At 39.7% G+C, this 27,611-nt stretch overlaps 1 protein-coding gene across 5 annotated transcripts in view; it reads right to left on the bottom strand.

Annotated features, from left to right (window-relative positions):
* The window catches only part of UBP26 (ubiquitin-specific protease 26), a 231,549-nt gene that overhangs the window by 42,512 nt on the left and 161,426 nt on the right, over nt 1-27,611 (bottom strand). For all 5 annotated transcript variants that reach the window (XM_089428211.1, XM_089428214.1, XM_089428213.1 and 2 more), the window contains 3 exons: nt 14,790-14,861; nt 13,301-13,525; nt 12,882-13,148 (listed from right to left, as the gene is read on the bottom strand). In XM_089428211.1, coding sequence (XP_089284337.1) covers nt 12,882-13,148; nt 13,301-13,525; nt 14,790-14,861 — 564 coding nt within the window. The remainder of the gene's footprint in view (nt 1-12,881; nt 13,149-13,300; nt 13,526-14,789; nt 14,862-27,611) is intronic.

The raw sequence follows: 27,611 nt of genomic DNA, 5'->3' as shown, positions 1-27,611 counted from the left end.
ATGAAAGAATAAGAGCTCCAACACCTCTCTGCAGAAGAAGTGTTTACCACCTGTGATAGCACCCGCAATGCCAAACTCTGTAGAAGTGGAGTAGGCCCTCCATGCATGTTCCACCACTCAAGAGCAGAAAAATGCTCTCGATCTTGAATTGCATGCATGCTCGAAAATGGACCAGTGTTGCTCGTATAGTTGCTCACCTGTCTCCGTACCAATGCAGCCTCCTCCTCATCAGGGATTAATCTACTCAATGCAGCCATATATTTTTCGTGAACCTCTTTATCTTGGTGTGGTTTTCTCCTGACTCCCCCCCCAGGTGCTGGTTTTGAAAGCCATGATGGATGATAGTATTTAGGTGTCAAAACATATGCTAATGCATGCAATGGAACATTTAGCATATCCCATCGTTTTTCCACCTCTTCACGAATATAATTGTACAAGGTGGTATCTCTAGGCTCAACAATGTCTTTAATCTGCCCCAACATGCTATCCATTTGCTCATACACCTCCCCAATTACTGGTCGATCTGAATCTGCAAACTTGATCATGTAATAAATTGGTTTGGTGAATTGCAAAACATATTTAACCTTTGACCAAAAGTAACTGTCAAGAACAGTGTCCTTGACTTCATTAGCACCATCTGTACTGACGTTAATTTCATCCCATGTTTCAGCACACACCAGATTAGTTAAAGCTTGTCTCACCCTCACTAGCCGCCTAAAGGTGAGGTAATAACTAGCAAATCTTGTCTTTGCAATTTTAAGCAATTGCAACTTGGAGTAAGTGCCATAGAAGTAGTTTACCCTTGTATGCCCTGTGATGAATTTAATGAGCTGCTTCCCTTTCCTGTAAACCTCAGCAATCCACCCACAATCTTTGTGTTTCACAATATCATGCATCAAAAGGTTCAATGTGTGAACCAGGCACCCAGACCAAAAGATGTGTGGATGAGTACGCTCAATAATTTTTCCTGCTAACTTACAATTTGCTGCATTATCTGTGATCACTTGAACCACATTATTCGGACCAACATCTTTGATTGATTTCAATAGGAGATCTGCAATGTTTGGTGCAGTTGCACTGATGGAGGAGGAGTCATGAGATGCAATAAATACTGCACCACTAGAAGAAACACCAAGAACATTTATCAAATGTTGGTTTCTAATATTTGTCCACCCATCTGATACAATGGATACCCCAAAATCCACCCACTCATGTGTAAAACGTGTCAAAGCTCTTTGAACCTTAGCTTTTTCTCTTTCTAATAACACTGTTCTAGCTTTCTCATAGTTGGGGGCCTTGTATCCTTTTGGGGCTTCATTGATGGCCTTTACCATTTCATGCCAATAGGGAGAGCGAAGCACATTGAATGGTACACCGCAAGCACAAAGAAAACGGACTATCTTTCCATCCACATCATCCCTCCCAGCAACATTAAGGAAATCCCCTATTGTTTTTCTACCTCCAGAGGTTGCAAAAGTACCATGAGGAGATGGGCAACTACCAAATTTAGAGGTTGCACTTGATTCAGAATGAGTTTTTTGTTTCTTGTTTTTTCGTTGTGCAGCCATCTCTAATTTGATGTATTTTTGTCTTTGTTCACTTGAAATGTTTGGGCAAATGGTTACCCCCACAGAACCCTTTTTTTCATCACTGTCTAGCACCCCACAAAGATGCCTCCTCAGACGGGTATATGAACCCGTATATGGTTTTCCTCCATGACAACCATGAGGGCACATCCATTTGTAAGATCCACCACCCTTTCCCCCTTCAAGTTTGGTCACATAGTTCCACAAGGGATTTGATGTACCTTTCCCATCTTGTGCTTCAGTGTCCTCTTCAAGTTCATCCCCTTCCTCTTCAAACCCTTCCTCCTCATCATACATTGGGTCACTACTATTAGGACCAAGTTCATCCCCTTCCTCTTCCCCTCTATTCCTCACCCTTGCCATCATTAAAACCAAGAGTGGAATGATACATAGAAGCCAAAAGAACACCATCTTGGAATATGGATATAGGTGGTGGACAACCTGTAAATAAAGGAGCAAGTAGAAACAATGGGAAAGAGTAGGAGAGGGAGGAGAAAAATACAATTTTTTTTTCAAAAAAACAAGGGAGTTTGGGGTTTGAACTTACCTCTTTAGCTCTTGTAGATGAAGTCCTCCAAGCTCTTGCTCCAAGCTCCTCCTCCTTCTCCTAGCTCCTCCTTCTTCACTCCTCCAAGCTCTCCTCTCTTCTCCTCTCCTTTCCTCTCTTCTCTTCTCCTCTCCTCTCTTCTCTTCTCCAACTCTCATAAACTCAAAGTGAGAAAATGAGAAGAGAATGGGGGCTTTATTCTTTTCTAAAGTCACCCTAAACTCACCCTAAACTCACCTAACCCACCCCCTCATGCTAGTTAAGTTAAATTTTAAAACAAATTAAAAAAAAAAAAGTAAAAATGCGCTGCCCGCGGGGTTGCGTCCGGGTTGCGCCTGGGTGGCGTGCGGGTGGCGTGTGTTCCGGGCAGGTTGCGTGGCGCCACCCCGTGCCCGAAGCGTCTGCCGATCCGCGATTCCGGGGGGCCGCAACATGAATGGGCAGGAATCGTTTTTTTTGCCCGGAATCGCGCCACCTCCAAATGTGAATCGCGCTTCCAGTGGGGATTCCGGATTGATTCGCTCCGATCCGCGATTCTGCCTTTGGATCCGGGGGGGGCGATTCCTGCAACCCTGTGCCACGCGGCATGCCCTTAGCAAAAAATTACCTTTCAATCAAGTCAAAATCATCGATCAAACATGTTAAGCTTTTTCTACCATATTTTAAGTCTTGAATTAGGTAGTTTGATCAAAATTGGGAATGTTGACTAATATCCCTAGACAATTGAGGTAGAGGCAAAGGCTAGACAAGAGGAGAAGAATCTAGATTCTGGATCATTAATGTACAATGGATGTTATATCTATCTTGATTTATGCAAAAATATGCATGTTTTCATGTCTTCTACAATTAATTTGGTATTTGAGATGTTTGTTTTGAGTATAAATGCAAAAAAAATATAAATATATATATATAGCAGACGCTTCCGCGGACGCTTCGCTTCCTAGATTTTTGGAAAATGACGCTTCGGCGTCCCCGCTTCCAAAAAACGCTTCCGCTTCGTGCAAGATTGGCGGGAAGTTTCTCTTCAAAATCTGCCACACAAGAGTTAGCAAACAATCCAAACAACAGTTGCAAAATAAGTTAAGTATTAATGGAAAAATCAGCAAGATAAAATGTATATGTACAATTATAATTTGCAAAAGGATAAGCTAAAGATTGAGAGTAAACTCTCGTCTTTGCTTAGCCATCTTCAAGCACTTAGATAGCAAATAAAAGAAATGAAGTACAATGTTTTTTAAAAGAGAATTAAATTTAGAATTTCTCGGCTTGTGTACAAGCTATGTGCCGAAATCCCTGCAAAATCACTTTGTAAGATAAGACTATGAAAATTCAAAGAACAAATGAGAGCTCCTTTAAGAATGTATCAAGAGTGGGTTGGTCTCTCCAAAGACTTCCCCTCACGCTTGATTCTGTAATCCCAATGAGATGTTCCCTCTACAAAACTTCAATCAAGAATTAGTTCCATATAGATTTAGCAATAAACAATGATAAGAAACTCTAGAGATTTATTTAAAACCAACTAGAGCATTCTATACCTAGAGCATACTTCTAAATCAAATGTCAATGCAAGATAACTCTATATTAACAAATATACAAGAGCATATGGAAGTATATTAGATCAAAGCATGAGTAAAAGGAATTATATCAATGCTCAACAATTCATCACACTTGAAAAGGAGGAACACCTCATGAATGAAACCGAAAGTCTTTACTGATATTTCTGGAACTGTATAAGGCAACAACGCTTCCGCAACCACAATAGCTAGTAACAATCTAATTACAATGTGAGAGCCCATGGCTCTATTATATAGAGAGTTGGGAGCAAATCCCAATGAAGAATGACAATGACAAATGGCATTGGAGCCAATCCCAACGTAGAAGTAATTAAACAAGTGACATGAGGTGACAATCCCAAAGAGAAATTCGAATTTGTTGAAAGGAGCTTCAATTCCAAGTGTAAAAATCAAATTCTGGTAAGTGGACATCATTTTCTTCTTCCCTTATGTGTCAAATTCGAATTTTATGGTGGAATGACAAGTGTATATGGGTGGTAACCCATGCGGGGACAATTTCCCACAAAAATCTCCACCAAATATTCTCTCAAATCCTCCCAAATGTGCATTAACTTCACAAATTCGAATTTCCAAGCAGTTTTTTCATTTAATGCCAGAAATTCGATTTTATTTGAGCACGTCATTTCCTTGATTTTAGGAGTCCACGTCGCCTTGGGACTTCACTTTAACTCCCCCATAATTTTCCACCTCATTTCTACAACATTTAGCATGTGTGGATATTTATTTTTCTCCATTTATTTAATTTTTGGCTTAATTAATTGCCAGATTCCCCACTAAACCTAGGAAAATTGGGTTTTGAGAGTCAAAAACACATTATTAACCCCTCAAACTGTGTTAGAGTAGAAATTTGAGAGTGAGAGGTGTAATTTTGATTACTCATACCCCATACAACTTCTCTAGACTACACTTATTACAATTTAAATACAATTTTATTTGCAATTTTTGACCTGCGGGAAATCTAAAAAATTAAAAAATGACTACCTAGACCTAACCAAATTCCACGAATTTTTTTGTGTGATCTAGTATGGTAATATACATCGAATCTAGACACTAAGATGTGTCAGGGGCTCAACCTTCAAACTGTCACCCCGGCTTTGGGGTAAAACGTGAGTGAAAAAACCCAGAAAATTATCCGCCTCTGAAAAAGAAGAGATAATTAACCAGATAAAAAAACACTCCAAGGTGTACTCGTTTGTTGAACGAGTCCCAACATCCTAGGCGTGTTACAGACTTAAAACCAGTGTTCCACGGGGACTCGCCCCCCCCCCGCAGGGGTCTAGTTTCCTAGCTCCCCTGCGCTTCGGGGACTTGAGGACGAGAAGGGGTCGTTTCCCCACGCTCCCAAAAACAGGGTACGCAAGGGGACATGCCAAGGGGTCGTTTCCTTGTGCTGAGGGATCGTTTCCGAAAAGGGGGTCGTGAGGGGTCGAGGGGGGACGTGGGGGGTCGAGGGGCTCGATTTTTTTAAATAAACTTTTGTAACTTGTTTATAATCAAAATTTAACATTAGTTTTAAAACTTTAAGATTTCAATTCGTTTTTTAATAAATTTAATTCATTATTCGCCCTGGCCCCTCACTCCATTCACAAGACGTCAAACCCGCCGAGCAGCACTCCTTCAACACACGTGGTGCTTGGGCAGATCACATAGATCTAGCCCAAGATGACCCGATTGGTTGGTGGAGGATGCATGGGCATGGTGCTCCAAAGCTCAAAGATCTAGCTATGCGTTTGTTGTCTCAGATTGTTAGTTCCTCTGCAGCAGAGAGGAATTGGTCCACATATAGCTTCATCCACTCTATCAAGAGGAACAAGCTTACCTCTAAAAGAGTGGAGAAGTTAATTGCTATGCATAGTGCCTTACGTCTTGAGCATAGGAAGACACCTGAGTATTTGAAGGGACCAACAACATGATGGGATGTTGAGCCAGAGGATGATGCACAGGTAGATATGGAGGAGAGACTTGATGAGAGACAAATGGGGTTGGTTGGTGTGCCACTTAGCATGTTTGAGAATGCTAATGATTCAAATTCAGATGGTGATATGGTTGATCCTGATTTATTCATGTAGCAACTGGATGTAGAGACTAGTGGGGCATTACCTTGAGGCTTGAGCAAAATTATGCTCGTTTATCTTTTGATATGTTGATGTTCTTATGTTATTCTGAATCTATAAAATTTTGACTCTTGATGTATTAGACTTGACTTTTATAATTTTATGTCAATATTCATTTTTCAGTATTCAATGTTCATAGTAGGAAGTGGAACATCAATATGGTATAAACTTTAATCATATTGTATGATGTATGATTATAAATTAGAATTTTAAATTTATATGATATCAGATAATGATATTCATATCAATGATCATACTTTGCAACTTTTCAATTCAAACCCAATTGTCATAGTGGACTCAATTTATAAATTATATTTTACATTTATAAGTTTTTAAGACCTTGATGTCCCCCCACGTTTCCTAAAAATTGGTGGGGATCTTTTGCATAGGCTGCTCCCGTGTATCCTCGCTCCCTTTCCCCCTCATCCCGGTACCTTGGTGGAACATTACTTAAAACTCATCATTACTAGTATCACTTATTACAATTCCCCATAAGGTGTGGAATCTGGGTACAAGAAAGATGATGAGAAGATAGAAGTAGAGTTTAAAAACTCTGTTGACTGACGATATCTGATGGCACAAGTATCCTCTAGATCATCCTTTGGCATAGAGTCTTCATGTAATCATCAGGTGCCACTCTAGTGGTCAACAGTAGTCAATCGGCTTTAAACATGAGCCTCGTTCATGTAATCCCAATGAGTTAATGGTTCCTCTACAACTAAAAAAATGATGATTTTCCCTTCATTTTTTCACTTTCAGTGAAAAGGAAAAGGTTTAACTATCCATCATTATGCAAGGAAAGGGTTAAATCTAGATTCAAAGGGATTCCAAGTGTTTGGAAGGTAGATTAGCAAACCAGATTTGTTATTTCTCCAACACCAAAAATTTTCTTTCTTCATTCCATAGAAATCATGGCTTAATCAACAAGAGTAATTGCCAAAGGTCAAAGGAAAGAGAGGAATGTCAATGCAAGTGTTGCCCCTCCCCCCCCCAATCCTTCAATACCACCATCTCTATTAGTGCCCCATCAACTGCAAATGGAGTTGCAGGTGCAACTTCTAGTGTTGCAAATAACCCAATTGTAGCAAAATAGCAAGTTCTAGAAAAAACATCCATTGTGCCAATATGTAACAAGAAAACAAAGGCCCAAGGAAAAGCTTGGTGGGGAAGGAAATATTATTTGAACATGTAATTACTACAATATTTAATATAAGCACCTACTATGGAGTTAAGGGCCATTTGTTGTGCCTTCCCTTAGACTTGGGGGATCAAAAAAGGTGAACGCTACCCAACAAAAAGAGAAATAACAAGAGGATGATATTGGCTTGGAGAAGATGGCACTAGCAAGTAGGAAACACAAAAATGAGGGTCCTCTTTTATTCTTGAGGAAACCATATGGGAGATTTGGGAGTCAGCTTGCAATTCAGCCATGAAGAAAGATGGCCAACTCAAAATATTAATCCAATGGACAAGATTTTTTAGCAAGAAAAGAGAGAGGAGGTTGATCTTACCATTAGGTTCCATTAATATCTCAATTTCACTGCATTTAATGTTGCATGTCTCCTTTGTTTATTGAAATGTATTGACCTTTAGTTGAGCAAGCTCCAACCACATATTGCACTACCTCCTAGTTTAAAGAAGCTTAGAACCGTGTTGTTTGCTACGACAAAGGAGGTGGATAAAATCCTAGAGCCTATTAAATCATGATGGCCCTCATCTATTGTTAGTATTGTTTCTAATGGATTAACAGATGTAGCATGCAATCCACTCATCAATTTCATGGTGTCTTCCATGAAAGGTCTAGACTTCCTAAAAGTAGTGAATGCTCTTGGTCAATGCAAGTATGCATAATCTATGGGTGAGTATGCATCCACTACTTTCAGAAAACCGGCACGCTGGCAGGATGCACTGCTCTGATACCACTGTAATATCCCAAACACGAAATTTCGCAAAATTTTCAACAAAATTCTTCACTAAGAAATTTCATACATCCAACATAAGATTTCCATGTAAAATATAACAAATAAAGTGTTGCAACTCAATAATATGATGGACAAAAATAATCTCAGCTTTATTATAATAGATAAATTAGGGTTACATGCAGATACAACCAATATAGCTGAGATGAAAAATTGGCCTCAAGAATCTGCTCCAATGTTGCACTGGCCCTCCAAAACTGAACTCAAATGCAACTGCTAAGCTCTTTCATGAATTTTGGATGAATTCACCAAGGCAAGTGTTGGGTGCTCACCCGATCTCACTGAATCACTCGAGGGTTTCTGTCCTAGAGCTACTGCTAAAGCTGGGAACTCCTCGTTCTCCAAACCTCTCCACAAGAAAGAAAACTCAACTCCAAGATGTTCCCAAATGATCTCCTCCTCTTTTATAGATTTGATGGACCCCTCTAGAAGCCTTTATTCTACTATTATTTTAATCACTTGATACTTTTTCCCTCGTTTTATTTTAATTAAAATACCTTTTAAATTTGGGAAAATGGTAAATCAGCCACCATCTCACCTCAAGCCACTGAAAGTCACTTCTTACTATCCCATCCTATAGGTCTTCTTATTCCAGTTCCAACAAGCTATTACGCTGACGTATTCCATCAAATATTCCTCCTGAAATGCCACCTCAACTACAATTAATTAAGTCAAGCCCATTAATAACCTTGTTTTACGAAAGTTGTTGAAATGCAATAGAACAAAATGCAAGTTGTGCGAATGATGGAATATGCCAAGTGAATGCCATCGGATCCCATAAAAACTCCTCAAAACTCCCTCGAGACCCCTGATGATATAATCCTGCTCCCATGACCTGGCCATCTCGTGCCCTGGAAATCCACCCTGACTATACTATAGAGGAAAATAAAAACGGGGATATGACATGATCCTTTGTGCTCTCACTTCTCCCTTCTTGTATTTTGCTAACTCTTGAGTCTTCTCTTTGAACTTTGCTTTCTCTGCTTCACTTGATTCATTTGTAAGTTTCTTGACTATTCCTCAAACTAAATCCAAAACTTTATTCTTCTGGAGGATGAGATCTATCCTCTTTTTCCATGCCCTATAGTTGGAGGCTCCTTCTAGTTTGTTCTCCCTTCATTCAATTAGACATAGTTCTTGTAGATAGTAGGATTATCCCCTTATATGATCCCTTTAATGATCTTCCTTAAATCTCCTTTTTCCCTTCAATGGATATTCAGGCTGCCTTTGTCTTCTTCTTCACCTTAACTTTGATTCCATGTTGGAAAATTGGAAAGGCAGAAATATTTTCTCTCGTTGATAATTACTTGTGATTTCTTTGAGTCATTTTTCTTATGTTTGTCTTTTATCTTAGTTCATCAAGCAATTACCAAAACCAAAACACAAATATCAAGGACACTAGATGTAGGCGCACAGCCAGGGCAAAACCCCTATATAGCGGAAAACCCAGTCAATGGCTCTTCCTTCAGTAATTAAAATGAGATAGACCAAGACCCTAGACCAACAGACCTTCCTCCTCCACCAAGTCAGCCTTCCAAGATGATTTAGTAGTCTCTTCTTATCCAGCAGCTTCAACCGAACAACAACCCAGAAATTTTGGCTCCCCAGCAACAGAACTTCGATCCAGCTTTAGGATTGCAATTTTGATCTAGCAATTTCAATAGCTTAAGCCTAGTAGTTTCACAATTTCGACCTTGATGCAGCTTCACAGCTTCAACCTTAATGCAGCAACTTCACAGCTTCGACCTTGATGCAATAGCTTCACAGCTTCAACCTTGATCCAGCTGCAGAATTTCGTTGCATATGAGAGAGAGAGAGACCCAAAAACTTTGATTTCAACTTTCTTCTTGAACTTCACACTTTTTCTGCTTCCCAGCTACTGCAATTTGAACTTGTGTGAGATGTCCTCCAAATGAGTTGAGTTGTTGCTTATATATAGTCATCTTAGGTGATCGAATTCTTCTAATGAGGCCGACTTGTCCTTCCTTGAGGCCGACTTGTCCTTCCTTGAGGCCAACTTGGCGGAGGAGGCCTAATTGACCCAATTTACATTAAAATAATTTTATTCTTGACAAATAACTCCCAAGAAGGGTTATTTACATTGTGACATGGACAAGGACACTTAACATAAACCCTAGTAGTCTCCAATGGAGACTTTGACCTAAGCATGAAACCCATGCTTTAATAAGCCAATTTATTTAATAATAAAATTTCTTTTTCTTTCTTTGACAAATACATTTCAAATATAATTATGAAGACCAACACTAGTTACATTCTTCAACACACTGCGCGTACCCATTTTTGGGGAACCACACGCCCTTTTACAAGGTACCGAGTACTTGTCACAAAGAAAGAACCCATTTTTAATTTTCAAAGTATCGGGTTCTCCGTACCCAAACCAGGTTCGAACCAATTTATTTAATAATAAAATTTCTTTTTCTTTCTTTGACAAATACATTTCAAATATAATTATGAAGACCGACACTAGTTACATTCTTCAACACACTCCCCATACCCATTTTTGGGGAACCACACACTCTTTTACGAGGTACCGAGTACTTGTCACAAAGAAAGAACCCATTTTTAATTTTCAAAGTATCGGGTTCTCCGTACCCAAACCGGGTTCGAACCAATTTATTTAATAATAAAATTTCTTTTTCTTTCTTTGACAAATACATTTCAAATATAATTATGAAGACCGACACTACCTACATTCTTTGACACACTCCGTATACCCATTTTCGGGGAACCACACACTCTTTTACGGGGTACCGAGTACCTGTCACAAAGAAAGAACCCATTTTTAATTTTCAAAGTATCGGATTCTCCATACCCAAACCAGGTTCGAAAGGGTGCGTTTGAGAAGAACCAGAACCGATTTCTGGTGCTTAGGTGCACAAATCGAGTACGGGTACGAGAACCCCACCCTTGGGTTTGGATTCCCCTACTTCACATACAGAAATCAATTCACAATAAATATTAGCTAGGTTTGTTGGAAATTCAATTCAAAATAAATTGCATGGAACAAGGAAAGAGGTATGAATTTCTAAAATGGAAACATGATGGAAAGGTGACCTCTCAAAATTTTGGAAAGGGGGAAACATAATGTATATAGAAACACAAATATATATATATAGCACATCAAATTGGAACTTTGAAAAAAAGCATTACACATAAATGAACAAACACATCTAAATGATGAACAATGATCCATCATTGCTTATATTGGAATCCTCATCACTATTATCACCCTCTACCTCCTCATGTAGCCTTTTCCTCCCCCTCGATCCTCTAGAAACATACAGTCAACACAATTCCAATTTTGTGAAACTGCCTGATCCAAGCCTTAAAATATGGTAGAAAAAACTTAACATGCCTAATCAATAATTTTGGCATGAACGAAGGGTACATTTTTTCTATAAGACAAAGGATTTCAATAATCAGCACCACCAGCATAGGTTTACATAAAGAGTTTGGTGCTTTTGATTAAATGCCAGTCTCATACCCTCATAACATGATAAAATCCAATGAAAATGCTGCAATCCTGCCAGTCCTGAAAACTGTTAAGCCTGCTGAATTTCAAATGAGATATGAAGTTCTACCTTCCCATCTGAAGTCTGATGAGAATTGGGTACATTTTTGCTATAAAGCCATGACAAACGATTTCAATCAATCAGCACCACCAGCATAGGGTTACATAAAGAGTTTCGTGCTTTTGATTAAATGTCAGTCTCATACCCTCATACAAGATAAAATCCAATGAAAACGCTGCAATCCTGCCAATCCTGAAAACTATTAAGTCTGCTGAATTTCAAAGGAGATATGAAAATCTACCTTCCCCATATGAAGTCTGATGAGATTGGAACCTCTCAAACATGCTGAAACAATTAATGATAATGTTAAAAATTTAAGTAAAAGGATAGTTAAGAGTTTAATATTATCATTAATATCCAGCATTTTTGGTCAAACCCACTCAAAAATTAAGCAAAAAAAATTAGACAAACCACTTTGGAAAACCGTTCTATTGATGGTACAGCCCTAAAATGTGTTTCTGGCCATACAAAATGTGTTTCCAACATGTGGACACATTTGTATGGCCAGAAACATGTTTCAGGGCCATACATAATATTATCATTAATATCCAGCATTTTTGGTCAAACCCACTCAAAAATTAAGCAAAAAAAATTAGACAAACCACTTTGGAAAACCGCTCTATTGATGGTACAGCCCTAAAATGTGTTTCTGGCCATACAAAATGTGTTTCCAACATGTGGACACATTTGTATGGCCAGAAACATGTTTCAGGGCCATACACATGTTTCTCTGTCTCTGTACAGACATGTGCATGGTACTGCCCTGTACTGCACGTATCCTGCTACTTAGTTAGACACAAAATATTAGCAGGGTTTCATAGATTTTTAATATCTCTTAAAGAGAATTAATAGGGTATGTTCCCAAATATTTTTGTATCAAACCTTCTAGGACATAGCTATATTTTTCAATCAACATAAATCTCGTACCATGTTACTAGGATTTTTTATGCACGTTTCAAATAATATATAACATCATGAGTTTTGGTTGGTGATGCTCACATATTAACCCGTAAATAAAAATCTTTATGTGATGTTTGCAACTTTTAAAATGGCCATTACAAGTTTGTTACACAATGTCTTTGCCATCTAATCATTTTTTCCTGACAATAGTGCTGAGTACTGTCCACACGCTGCTGGAACTATAAAATATGGATTTAATGCAAATTTGATTGTTCAGCATATGCCATGGCTCTCATCCATAGACCTCACAAAATACAATGATGAATTTATTTGCAGCACCAGAAACTGTGCACAAACAAGACTTCTAGTATACTGGCGGCTTCTTTATTTCCTAAGAATTAATACAAGTGCAGACTTTAACAAATGGTTTGCTTCCAACTGACAACCATCAACCTTCTATGTTATAGTCATTTTACAGATAAATTTTTTATCTATCCTTAACTTCCACTCTTCATGGCATTTACGGACTTCTAAATTTCAGTAGTAGCTAAAACTCAGTACAGGGGAAACCAGTCAAAGTTCACTTACTCCAAAGGACTCCCAAATCATCATCTTCAACTGATAGATAGATGTGCATCCAGAAACCTTCAAGTTAATTAAGCTACCACTTGTTGATGCCTTTCGAGAGCGTTTTGAAGTACGTCGCTCAGCATCAGACACCGTGCCAGACGCAGCCAGAATAGACCTAGGAGGCTCTTTCCCTCGGACAAGATAAACGCGAATTTCCTCATTACTATATTCCAATTTACGCATCAATTCAGAGCTCTCTCTTTCCTCTATACATTCTTCACAAATCTGCTCAAACACAAAAGGCAAGTAAAATTAAGGTCAATGTCAGCTTCATCATAAACATACTTTCTGCCTCTCAACACACCATAATGACTTTGGTATTCAAGTATAACCAATAAAACCATTTTCTCTACCATGAAAGATACTGTCAAACTCACCTCTGGCTGCGTTCTCAGGGTAGGGATTCTGTGGATCTTACACTCTGAATCATCACCATTTAAGTCCTCATCAGTGATTGGCACTTCCTTGCAGTTTCCAGAAATATCACTCATTTCAGCAGATTTCAATTCAATCACAGCACTAATGCCTTTACTTTTAGGCACATTCCATTCTTCGCAGAAAAGCTCCCAGTCCTCCTGTGTAATAATTGTCAAAACGTCGACCTGCACATAAATGACAATAGCTTAGGAAAACTTTCCATAAAAAAGAAACAAACCAGGAAACTTTCATGCCTGCCAAGAGTTTTAAGATCAGTGTGGTGCTGAGTCCACTATTCTCTTTGTGGCCCCCTTTTATCATCAGAAACCTGTTTTTGGCGTCCAGTTCATCCAATTCCTATTTCTTGACAGGATGTCCAATTTCCATATTTCAAGAAACAACCAATGTTTCTGGTTAGTCCTTTCCCAGGCTTCTAGGCTGTGAGAAACAGTTAACAGAAATGACCCTAGTTCAAGTTTCCAATATTATAATTTAAATCACAGTCGCCATTTTGCTATTAATGTGAATAGGGCATCTGGTGGTTTCTATGCCATGACAAGTGAAACAGATGGTGTGAAAAATAGTGGTTATATCTAAGGTCATTCCTGCCAACAATTATATGAGGGACCAAACAATGTATAATCCCTGGCATATATTATAGCCTCACTCCACAACCATCTTGCAATTTCGCTGTTCAGAAACATCCATAGACCAGGTAGCTAACAATACCTAAGATTGTGAACCTTCATTTATTTAACTTAATAGCTAAAATTTTGTTCTTTACTAAGGCTCCACATATCTAGGCCATACCAGGGCAATAAATAATCAAATATGAACAATTCAAATTCAAATGATAGTTTGCATGTCAGCAAAATCCTCATTCTAGACATGAAAAAACAAAAAATCCCTGTATGGTATTGACAATTCACATATACAGGTGTCATGATTTTGCAAATTTCGCTTAATCTTGTTCACTATAATCCCAGCATATGTAGTGTGAGAAAGTGCAAAAAAGATTACGTTATAAACATCATAAGAATATCATACATCAAATACTCAGAAGTTGCTATAACTCCTATAGTACTGAACATCCTTCACTTCAAACAGTTAAACCTCACAAAACTCATACTAGAAGGTAAAAGCACAGTTGAGATTTATTCCACCATAATCTGCAAGAAAAATTCATGGCAAACAAAAGCTCTGACTCGTGAGAGGTGTCATGCAAAGAAAAGAGGAACCTTTTTTTGTTTTCCTGCTGCAGATGAATGCAAAAGTAAAACGTCATTGGCATGATGCATTATATATTCACCTTCTAATTTCCATGGAAAATTAACAGATGTTCGCTGGTGTCACATACCTACACACAGATAACCTAGGCAACATTTTATGATTCATTTTTTTGTCATTGTTCTTCTTCATAAAAGATATGGAGTTACTTAATCTACTTACATTTGTAGTCTTCTGCACAAATTCACCTCGCTTTCTGACAAGATCAGGAGGCCTATAAAGCAATCGAAAATGCTGTCCAAAAAAGTACAAAGCCATCAGTTAGTTGACCAAATAAATCAAGAAAAGTACTAATTATCTCATTATGTAGCTAACTGCTTATGCTACGCTACAATCTTATAAGCAATCTTGTACATAAGGATTCATTATGTAGCCTATAATAGGCCACCATAAAAGTTGCAAATCATACTCTAATCATAAGTAAAATAGTGTACTTTTGAATGTCCTAAACTCTAACACAGCCTTGCAGATATGTTTACGAAGACTGATTCATTTTAAGCAACAAAAATCACCAATAAATACACAAAAGAAATAACATGACTTGATGATGAACAACATTAACCATATAAGTAAATAGTTTACTTCTCTTTCTATTTCACTCTGGCAATACAGATAAGCACATAGTTTATAATAACCAGTGTTGCATTATCGTGATCTTATCAGAATTATCGCGATAATATCGCCAAAACCAACCTCGGCGATAATATCGGCAGTAATTATCGCAATAATTTTCCTTTCGAAATTATCATGATAATTTCATTTATCGCGATAATTTAGGTAATTATTGTGATAATTTTGAAATTATCGCCCTGTTTTTGTCAACTTCAACATATTTCCATTTTTTCTTTTAGCCCTAATCTTTTAAAAGTGAGTTAGGGCACTGAGCTGTGAGGATACTCTGACTAATTCCATCAAGCAAACAAGGGGAAATCTATTCTTTCATTTCCCATGGTTCGTAGTTAATGGTAATATTAAATTCTTAAAGTCACTTTTACTTAATTTTTAATGTTACCATTAATTGAGTTGGGATCTATGAGAGTGGTTCCGACCTCAATGGATTTCATACGGAGAAAGTAGTGTTGAAATTTGGTACCGGAGGACAGGTGGTTCCCTTAGGCTTTGATCTTTGGCCTAGGGAAAAGTGTCCAAAAGAATTTAATTTTTCTCCTAAAGTGACTTTATAATTTTATAAAGTTAAATCTAATTTAAAAGTGACTTTAAGTGATAAAGTTATTAAGTCTAATTTTAAAGTGACTTTTATAAAGTCAATGAAAAATTAGAAAGGAAAAGTGACTTTGGAAATAAATGACTAAGTGGGTCTTTATTAAAGTGGGGTGAATTAAAAAATAGAAAGTGAGATTTAAATGAGCATTTAATCTCAACCATTGATCTAAATCTATTTCAGCCATTGGATTTAGAGATCACCCAAAAGTCACTTGGATCACCCAAAAGTCACTTGGAGTTATATTAAAGGAGGAAAAGATCATTCATTCTTCCATGAGCAGATTGGGAGAAGGAGAGCAAGAGAGCAAGAGAGATTTCTGAGCAGGGAGGAGAAGGAGACAGCAGCTTGGCACACATTCCAAGGCAGCAGTTGAGCAGATTTGTACAACTGATTCAGCACATAGTGAAAGGCAGATTTTTGCACAAAAATCGAGGAGCAGTTTGCTGATTTTTCTGCACACAAAACGGAGGTCGTACAGCATTTATTGCTGTCCTGTTTGCTGTAATTTCCAGATTGCTGTGAGGCACGGGAAAGGAGATAAGTTGTAAATTTGCTTGCTGATTTTTTGCTGAATAATTCTCACTGTAAAAAGACAATTTTCAGAAATAAAGAAGAGCTCTCAAACTGGTTTTCCCCAAGAGTTGTAGGGGGTTTTTCCAGGGTCAAGTTGACCAAAAAAATCAGTGTTTTAATGTGTTTTAATGGCTGTTTTTAATTGCTGATTTTTAATTCTGCAATTTCCAGCATTCTGAAAAATTTCCAGAATTTGTGTTTTCAACAATATTTATTTTTTTCAGTCTGTTAAATGTATGGTTATGGGAATGGGCATTTAACTACATGGGAGAAATAAGGTGAAACCGAAAACCGGGGTGGGAAAATAGAAATTTCTACATGGTATCAGAGCTTGAGTGCTGAAGCGCAGTTTGGGACAGCAAAAGGAAAAATTACAGTTGCTAATTTTTCACTCAGAAAATTCCAGCAAGCTGATTTTTTCATAAACAGCAGTTTTATCTTTACTAAAGCAGTGCTATTTTTCAGTTTTAGGACAGCAGGATGTCATTGGGATTGAGGGTGGAGGATAGGCTGCATGGGCATATAAATTACAGCGTTTGGAAGGAGAGAATGCAGAGTATCTTTGAGGAGGCAGAAGTCTGGGATATCATGGTGCATACCGCACAGAACCCTGTTGTTGTGCCCACTGATGTTACTCAGTTGGCTGAGTATAAAAAGAAGAACAATAAGGGTAAGAGGCTGATTCTAGACGGAATCAAAGACCATTGCATTCCTCATGTGAGAGGAAAGAGCAATGCCCATGAGATGTGGACAGCATTGTCCAATCTCTTCCAGAGTACCAATGAGAACCGGAAGATGGTCCTGAAGGAGAAGCTGAAGAACATTAAGATGGGGAATGATAGTGCAGCTGGATATCTCACAAAGATTACCAATGTGAGAGATGAGTTGGCAACGATTGGAGAGGCCATTCCATCCACTGAGTTGGTGCATATTGCAGTGAATGGCCTCCCCCGTTCATGGTTGAACTTTGCTGATGGGGTTTGTGCACGTGAGACCCTTCCCACATGGGAGAGGTTTTGGGATGATTGTATTCAGACAGAGATCAGGAAAGGACAGCTTGGGGCAGCCAAGCCAGTTGAGCAGGATGAGGACGTAGCACTGATGGCAGGAGGCAAGAAAGGCAAAGGGAAGAAGCAGGCTTCCACAAGCGGTGGTGGGGGCAAAGGCAAAGGTAAAGGTAAACAGGGTAACTCACAGAAGGACTATTCCAAGGTGAAGTGTTGGAATTGTCAAAAGATGGGACACTATGCAGTTGTGTGTCCGGAGAAGAAGAAGAAGAAGGGGAAGAACCAGGACGTGGCAGCTTCAGCAGAGATTGAGGACTTTGCTGGTCGTTTTGACCGAGAGTTTGCGTTCACTACGTGTGAGTCCTCTAGTACAGGATCACCTGCCACACAGGTTGAGAGGGAGCATGCTTTTCCCTCGATTAGCGGAGCATCTTCAGGTATCTGGTATGTGGACAGTGGGGCTTCACGTCACATGACAGGAGTCCCGGAGTACTTCTCAGAGCTTTCAGAGAGTGGCATTGATATTGAGGTAGTACTCGGTGATGACAGAGTTGTTAGAGCAGTCGGGGTCGAGACAGTGACATTTCAGAGGGAGTCCAAACCTCCCTTGAAGGTGTCAGAGGTTCTTTATGTGACAGGGATGAGGAAGAACCTGATATCCGTCTCAGCTTTGGAGGACAGAGGATATGAGGTACTGTTCAGGGGAGGACAGGTGTTGATGTATCCCAGGGGCACTCCAGCTGATTCAGCTAGAGTGATAGGTGTACGCCATGCAAAGGTGTACAAGTTTGCATTTCAGCCCCTTTTGGCATTGAGCAGTAGTACCGACAGCAGAGCTAGCAGTTCTGAGCTGTGTGATATTTGGCACCGCAGGATGGGACATATGTATCATGGAGCCTTGAGGACATTGCGGGAGATCACTACAGGTGTGCCAGATTTCAGTACTGATCACTTTGATACTTGCAGAAGTTGTGCGATGGGCAAGTTTGCCAAATCCCCTTTTCCCAGCAGTGACAGCAGAGCGACGGGGATACTTGATTTGATTCATTCCGATGTGAGCGGTCGGATGTCTCATGTTTCCTTGAGTGGATATGAGTACTATGTCTTATTCATTGATGATCACTCCAGGAGGACCTGGATTTATTTCTTGAAGACCAAGAGTGAGGTCTTCAAGCGGTTTCAGGAGTTCAGAGCTCTTGTGGAGACTCAGACAGGTCGAAAGATCAAGTCCCTGAGGTCGGACAATGGAGGAGAGTATACCCTTGGAGAGTTTGTTGATTATTGTGCGGAGGCAGGTATTAGGAGGGAGTTCACTGTTCCTTACAACCCCCAGCAGAACGGGGTTGCGGAGAGGAAGAACAGATCCATCATAGGGGCTGCCAAAGCCATGATATATGATCAGGGGTTGCCATTGTTCTTGTGGGCAGAGGCCTGCAACACAGCTGTTTACTTGCAGAACAGGAGTCTGCATCGTGCCTTGGGGCACATGACTCCGGAGGAGGCCTTCTCTGGGAAGAAGCCTGATCTTGGTCATCTTCATATCTTTGGATGTATTACATACTCCTATATACCCAAGGAGAAGAGGACCAAACTAGAGCCCACCGCAGAGAAGGGTATCTTTGTGGGCTACAGTGAGACCTCAAAGGCCTTTCGGATTTACATTCCTGCACAGAGGAGAGTTGTTGTCAGACGGGATGTGAAGTTCGAGGAGGACAGGGCCTTTAGGAGGTCACGGGAGTTAGAGTATCTGGATCAGCCAGACCCTCAGCAGCAGTTGAGTCAGTCGCAAGGATCTAGTGGGCAGGGATCAGGAGGATCCGGAGGTACATCTATGAGGATGGCAGGTCCATCAGTGAGCAGTGGCTCGCCGAGCCAGAGGGGTGGTGCTCCGGGCAGCATGCAGAGCAGTTCACAGAGCAGTTCACTAGGGAGTCCACTGCTGGACAGTTCACACGGTACCTCAACTTCTACAGGTTCAGGTGCAGGCAGGAGGACAGCAGACAGACAGTCAGGAGTTCAGGCTACTGATGGTGATGAGGAGGAGGAGTTTCATTCTCCTATGGGAGAAGCATGCTCAGGGAAGAGGAAGCCCAAGTGGCTTCAGGACACCTTGAGAGATGCCACATCTGTTGCTGAGCCGAAGAGGCCGGTCAGAGAGAGTAGACCACCTGAGAGGTTCTGTAGCTATATGGCGATGGTTACCAGCATCCTTGACTCTGAGCCTTCTATCTATGAGGAGGCAGCTAGCCAGCAGGTCTGGAGAGAGGCCATGCAGGAGGAGTATTCTTCTATCATGAAGAATGATGTTTGGGAGGTGGTGCCGAGGCCTGAGGGCAAATCCGTGGTTACTTCCAGATGGCTTTACAAGGTAAAGCATGCTGCAGATGGCAGCATTGAGAAATTCAAAGCGAGGTTTGTGGCTAGAGGGTTCTCCCAGGTAGAGGGAGTTGATTATGAGGAGACCTTCGCTCCCGTGGCTCGATATATTTCGATCCGCTCCATTATATCGATAGCAGCAGAGATGGGTTGGAAGATCCACCAGATGGATGTGAAGACCGCATTTCTCAATGGCTTCATACAGGAGGAGGTGTACATTGAGCAGCCACAGGGCTTTGAGGTGCATGGGAAGGAGTCCCATGTGTGCAGATTGAAGAAGGCCCTTTATGGCCTGAAGCAAGCTCCCAGAGCTTGGTACTCCAAGATAGATGCATACTTGCAGGGGATGGGTTTCACAAAGAGTGAGGCAGATCCGAACCTTTACTTTATTGTGATTGGTGAGGAGCCTCTCATTCTGGTGCTGTATGTGGATGACTTGATCATTACAGGTGCAGAGAGACTCATAGAGCACTGCAAGAGAGATCTTGCGGCGGAGTTTGAGATGAAGGGCATCGGCTTGATGCATTACTTTTTGGGTTTGGAGGTGTGGCAGGAGGAGGGGCATTTCTTCCTGGGGCAGGGGAAGTATATTGTGGACATCCTTAGCAGATTCCACATGGAGGATTGTAGAGCCATGTCGACACCGATGATCACCAACTGGAAGAAGCTTCATGCTTCGGATTCCGAGTTGGTGGATCCCACATTGTACAGGCAGCTGATTGGTTCCTTGATGTATTTGGTCAACACTAGACCAGATATCTGTTTTGCAGTCAACACGATGAGTCAGTTTATGTGTGAGCCTAGGAAGGTTCACTGGGTGGCTGCAAAACACATTTTGCGGTACTTGCAGGGGACAGTGGATTATGGTCTGGACTACAGGCAGGGAGATGGAGTGAGATTGGCAGGATACACTGATTCTGATTGGGCAGGTTGTGCTTCTGATAGGAAGAGCACTTCAGGTGTTGTTTTGGGTTGGGTTCAGCAGTAGTGTCATGGTTCAGCCGGAAGCAGCAGTCAGTAGCACTGAGTTCAGCGGAAGCAGAGTATATGGCAGCCAGTCTAGCTAGTTGTGAGGCTATCTGGCTTCGCAAGATGTTGTTTGGCTTATTTGGTCAGCCGTTGAGACCTTCAGTGATTTACTGTGATAATCAGAGTTGCATTAAACTCACGGAGAATCCAGTATTTCATGACAGGTCAAAGCATATCGGGATCAGATATCATTTCATCAGAGACTATGTTCAGAAGGGAGCTGTGAAGCTTGAGTATATTTCCACTGATGAGCAGGTTGCAGATATCCTTACCAAAGCCTTACCACGGGGCAAGCATGTCTACTTCAGAGACAAGATGGGTGTGGTGAGGAACACCTTCCTCGGTAAGAGGGAGTGTTGAAATTTGGTACCGGAGGACAGGTGGTTCCCTTAGGCTTTGATCTTTGGCCTAGGGAAAAGTGTCCAAAAGAATTTAATTTTTCTCCTAAAGTGACTTTATAATTTTATAAAGTTAAATCTAATTTAAAAGTGACTTTAAGTGATAAAGTTATTAAGTCTAATTTTAAAGTGACTTTTATAAAGTCAATGAAAAATTAGAAATGAAAAGTGACTTTGGAAATAAATGACTAAGTGGGTCTTTATTAAAGTGGGGTGAATTAAAAAATAGAAAGTGAGATTTAAATGAGCATTTAATCTCAACCATTGATCTAAATCTATTTCAGCCATTGGATTTAGAGATCACCCAAAAGTCACTTGGATCACCCAAAAGTAACTTGGAGTTATATTAAAGGAGGAAAAGGAGGAAAAGATCATTCATTCTTTCATGAGTAGATTGGGAGAAGGAGAGCAAGAGAGCAAGAGAGATTTCTGAGCAGGGAGGAGAAGGAGACAGCAGCTTGGCACACATTCCAAGGCAGCAGTTGAGCAGATTTGTACAGCTGATTCAGCACATAGTGAAAGGCAGATTTTTGCACAAAAATCGAGGAGCAGTTTGCTGATTTTTCTGCACACAAAACGGAGGTCGTACAGCATTTATTACTGTCCTGTTTGCTGTAATTTCCATATTGCTGTGAGGCACGGGAAAGGAGATAAGTTGTAAATTTGCTTGCTGATTTTTTGCTGAATAATTCTCACTGTAAAAAGACAATTTTCAGAAATAAAGAAGAGCTCTCAAACTGGTTTTCCCCAAGAGCTGTAGGGGGTTTTTCCAGGGTCAAGTTGACCAAAAATATCAGTGTTTTAATGTGTTTTAATCGCTGTTTTTAATTGCTGATTTTTAATTCTGCAATTTCCAGCATTCTGAAAAATTTCCAGAATTTGTGTTTTCAGCAATATTTATTTTTTTCAGTCTGTTAAATGTATGGTTATGGGAATGGGCATTTAACTACATGGGAGAAATAAGGAGAAACTGAAAACCGGGGTGGGAAAACAGAAATTTCTACAAGTAGAATTTTAGATGCCACTCAAAATCCAACAAACTTAACAGTTTTTAGGATTTTAGGATTGGCGGGATTGCAACATTTCTAAAACATCCTGTGATGTACAAGGGTATGGAACTAACATTTATTCAAGATCGTCAAGCCCTCTATGTATCTCGATGTTGGTAGAATTGACTGTTGAGCTCCTCCTGACCCTAATAAAAATGTACACTTCACTCAATTATTCATGACCCTAGTTAAAATGTACACTTCACTCAAGCAAAATCATTGATTAGGATAGTAAGCCTTTTCTATCTTATTTTAATGCTCAGAGGGTGATCTTGATGAGGAGGAAACAAGGGAAATCCATTGTTTCAATTGCTATGATTCAATCTTATGACATACATTTATTTTTTGTTTTGATATTCTTTTGTATCATTCTATTAGATCTTATGACTCAGGACAAATATCATACTTCAATATCGATGTTTGGTGCATCACTTGACATCTTATATATCAATTTTCTTTTCATATTTATGTACAAAAGTGTTTATTTGCTGTTGATGTTGTTTTAATAATTTAAAAATTGAGAAAAAATTATTATTTTTGTAATTATATTTAAATTTTCCTATATTTTTCCCCGATATTGCTGATAATTTATTTTTTGGACATCTGGAGATAAATTGCCGAAAACAATAAATGTAACATTGGTTATAAATGAGCTCAATCACAAAGTAAGATTTATGAGTATGACTAATCAACAAACAAAATATATATATAAACAATCCTCCCTGCATCCTATTATGAAATAAAACAAGGAAACGGATTATCCTACCCATAGAGTGATCTCAAACAATTATATAAGATTGCAAACAAACAAACCACATGCAGGTTACGTTCTGTTTCAACAAAGGTGAAGATCTCTCATTCGATAAACTAACAAAGGACACAGAAAATCAAAAGAATAAACTTCACAACATTCACAAAAAACATTATTCCATTACAAGCCGAGAATAACATGACAAATAAAGGTAAGTTCCAGCAGTAACTAGCAACCAGGGTCTTAATTCTCCCTAAACTTCCTAGATCTACCAAATCCTTGACAATGAGACTGTTTAAAAGGAAAATATCAACTATCCCATCGGCAGATATACTTTGAATACAAGACAATTCCACCCTAAGTGTTTATGTATCAAATCTACCCTGAATAATATAGTCAGGTTAAAACTATTCACGTAATCTCACATGGAGAAATCTCCCTTGAAAATCCAGGAGGCAAGCAGACAAAAAGAAAGTTTCCTGCAATATAACTGCTTTAATATTGTTTGGAATCACGATTGTCGTTGGACCAAAACCCGCAGGTCTTAGTCAACGATCACATTGCCAAAGATAATGATCCACAAGAGGCGGTTAGTCCATGTCGTGAAACACACAAGGAGCGTTGGTTTATCCAATGTCCAATAATCTCCCCCACAACGTGAGTCGGGTGTGTATTGAACTCGTGACCTACACTCTGATACCACTTGTTGGGGATCATGATTGCGACCAAAACCCGGAAGTCTTAGACAACGATCGCGCATCGCCAAAGATAAGGATCCACGAGAGGTGGTTAGTCCATGTCGCGAAACACACGGGGAGCGTTGGTTTATCCAATGTCCAACAAATATTCTGAATAAAAGTCATACTAAAACACCCATATGCTATATACCTGGGCACAGATAATACTAGTAAGTGCAGTAAAGAAACAACTACTTCCACACATGTAAAAATCTAACTGGATGTATTTTTAAAGGAAGAAAATGTGAAAATGTAAAACCCAAAAACATGAAGAAAACGCCAAACACAAAAGGCATTCATGATACAGTTAATCATCATAAATTGGTGTGCGGCTTCATGTCAAATGGGACAAAAACTTCTTGAAAAAAGATACAATATGAATCATCAATCCAAAACCAAGCTTTTGTTGATGGTTAGCATACGTGGTCCACAAAAATTAAGGCAGATGACTGGCCAACTTCAAGCCACACATTCTAGAAAAAAGTTCATTTTCCATCATCCTTTTCATGTGGAAGTTTATAGGTGTTATTTGCAATTTTGTTCATTACGCAGAAATGAACTATCGTAGCACAAAGAAAAGAAGAAATCCATGTTCACACTATTACCACAAAATCTTTCATCCACGAAAGTGTAAAAGTCCCAATCACCTAGGTGAAGACTTGTGCAAGTAAGAGGATGGTCATTGTCACCTCACCAACTCTCGTATGCGCTTTAGGCTAGGGAAAATAGAATCCTAACCAACGGGGTTTCCCTATGGGTTTCTAGGCTCACTTCATTTAATATGGAGTGGGAGTAAAAGAGAGCTTTACAACTTTAAACAAAAAGGAAAAGATGGATTTTGATTTATGGTTTGGCGATGGTGGATAGAAGGGAATGACCAGTGCTTTATTCGTTTGGGTTATGGAGTCGTGCATGCAAATTAAGAGCGCGTAGTAAACAAACAATATTTTGTTTGATGCTAAAGAAGAAATATATTTGTGGTTTCTTGCGTGAAACACTCCATGTTGTACAACTTGACATCGATCCTACAAACCATTGAAGCGTCGCGCTGGTGTTTCTTTGTTGATTCCCAATGGCGACAGGCCCGTGACGGGCCCTTCCCTTAGGTGATAAGGTTGTTGCCTTCTGTGCCCTGATATCGAAGCTTAATTCCATTCCTAGGCCAAAGGAGAAGCATCCTAAATTTGTTAAGAAAGCGGAGAATATACCTACGGTAGTGCTTCCCTTGGGCTTCCGAAAGACTACCGTATCCTTCATTGATCGTTCCTTGATCAGAAAGTTCATGGGCATATGGCCCTCGCCCAAATTTGTAGAACAGTGGGTTGATAAATCATGGAAGCCCATGATTTATGGTAACCTAGGGGTATTTGCAATTGGAAACAGCTTTTTTGTTTTTCTCTTTGAATGCAAGGGGGATAAAGACATTGCTTTTAGGAATGGACTGTATCTTTTTGGCACAAGAGGAATGTACCTAAATGCCTGGTCTCTGGACTTCAATCTGAATGAGGATATTCCCACAGCAAAATCAGTCTCGGTTAAGCTCCCTCAGCTACCCTTGTCCAGCTGGAGCGACGAATGCTTGAAAGCAAATGGAAATGGAGTAGGAAGGTATCTAGACCGAGCAGAGCCAACGGGTCAACAACTTGCAAGAGCCAAAATCTAGGTAGAAATGGACTTGGATAAAGGCCTCCCTGCTAAGATACTTCTGCCTCAAGGAGAATGGAAACATATTCAACCCTTGGATTACGGGCACTTTGCTTGTGACTGTAAGAAATCCCAGGTTGGAAACGGGAACAGAGCGACTTCAACACAAGATGTCCAATGGCACACTCAAAAGAGAGGATCTAGTAGAGGGAAAAGCGAAGTCCGTTGAGTATGTTGTCATTGTTGTCAAAGCAGGTACAGGTGTCGTAGGTGCAAATAGGTGTCGGATGTAGAGTGAGTGTAGATATCAGCATTAATGTCAGGGTTTGGGGGGCATTGATGTGATGGTGTCCAACTTGATGATGTGGTAATGAAACCCTAGCTCTAGGGTTTAGTCTTCCTAGACGATGGACACGCCCCGCAATCGTTGAGGATTTTCACGATGTAGACCAATTAGTTTGTCTTGGAGACTCTTGTCATCGAATTCTCCTCGTTATGTTGATTCTGATGGTATGTGAAGCGTCCCATGGGCCTTCACGGTTTGGGAGAAATGCTCAGTCAAAGTTGAAGACCTAATCTATGGACCAAAACCCCAAAGAATTGTTGATGTGGCAGCATTCAATTGATTGTGCGATGATGACGCACCAAGAGTGATGACATGGCAATGGCTGAGTAGAGATAGGGTTTTTATCCTTAATTAAATTAAATGATGTTTATAGAATGGTTATGAAAGGTGTCAATTTTTATTAAATATGTAGAAAAGGTTTATCAATTCGTGGTACCAAAGTCAAAGGAAAAATTAAATTAAAAAGAGGGCATAAAGATTAGTTTAATCTTATGGACGTGGTGTTGAAAAATGTAACTAGGTTCGGTCTTCATAATGACATGTGTAATCATGATTTTATGTAATTGATGAAAAGAAGAAAATAAAATTATTTGTAATGCTTGACTCATGGGTTTCATGCTCAAGGAATTTTATTTATAGCTAAAGCTCCCATTGTGAGCTTTTAGGGTTGGGTCATTAAGTCATAAAGTCTATTGAGTCAATGCCAAAGATTAAAGACCCATTTGGGCATATTATACATTGTAAAAAGTGAAGTTAATTTTGCCGCGAACCCTCCAGGACCTTTTCACAAGGTATACCTCATGTCAGCCTTCAAAAGAGATGAAGATGTTTCTAGTATGGAAAGTCTGCCTACCCATTAGCGCAAGTCAGCTTATTTCTATAAGAAAATCACTATATATTGAAGGATCTCAACCTCTATTAGGACAACACTCGACTAAGCATAAGACGAGAGAGATGGAAGAGCGAAGATCATAAGAAAGGAAGCTAATCAACAAAAGAAAGAAGGAGAAGCATGTTCGAGTTATTTCTGATCTGTTTTGAGCTAATAAACCTCACACGTGCGAAGGAAATTGGTGTCATCTACTGCAGAAAAGGGCCGAGGCTAGCAAAGTTATCCTAGAAGTCGAATCAAGGGAGAAGTCATAGTATTAATCAAGCCGAATTACAAAAGGAAGTCTTTCCATCCAAGCGAAGGGAAAACAAGGTACAAAAGTTGGTCAACATCCATCACACGTGCTGCAACTAGGGTTTCTGTAGAGGCCAAAGGTTGCAAGTCTGATCCAAGAAACCGAAATCCAAAGGATAGTCAAGGAGGGGAAAGCAAGCAGTTTGACCATCGTTGACTCAAGGAAGAAGAATCAAATCAAGGAAGCCTTGTGACTTGGTCTTGGAGAGGTTGTTGTGTCAAGGGTCTTGGTCTTGGTCTTGGTATTCGTCACTTGAAGTTTCTATAAGAAGAAGAATTCGTTTGGGTTTTCCTCTCAAGTTGGAGAGGTTTTGGCCCTGGTTGATCGTCTACATTTTGTGTCTCTTGTCTCCTTATTGTTTATGCTTTGGTAGCTGTGTGCTGCAGAAGCACACTATAATAATATAAGTTATCATTACAAGAGAAATCACAAGCATTCACAAGCAGCTATAATTACAAGAGAAATCACAAGCATTCACAAGCAGTTATGATTACAAGAGAAATCACCTAATCCTAATGCTGGTTGGGATGTTCAAAGTAAACAATGCAAAACAAATTCTCTTTCTCAATAACAAGTTGAAAGATATCAAGATGGATAGAGGAGAAGCCATCCAATCCTACTTCATGAGGATTACCGAGATCAAGAATGATCTCATATCTATT

The sequence above is a fragment of the Pinus tabuliformis genome, chromosome 4_2 (assembly GCF_031772625.1).
Source record: "Pinus tabuliformis cultivar Carrire ecotype Pingquan chromosome 4_2, CPIR1, whole genome shotgun sequence".
Classification (NCBI taxonomy): domain Eukaryota; kingdom Viridiplantae; phylum Streptophyta; class Pinopsida; order Pinales; family Pinaceae; genus Pinus; species Pinus tabuliformis.
This window is presented reverse-complemented; position numbering and strand designations above follow the sequence as displayed.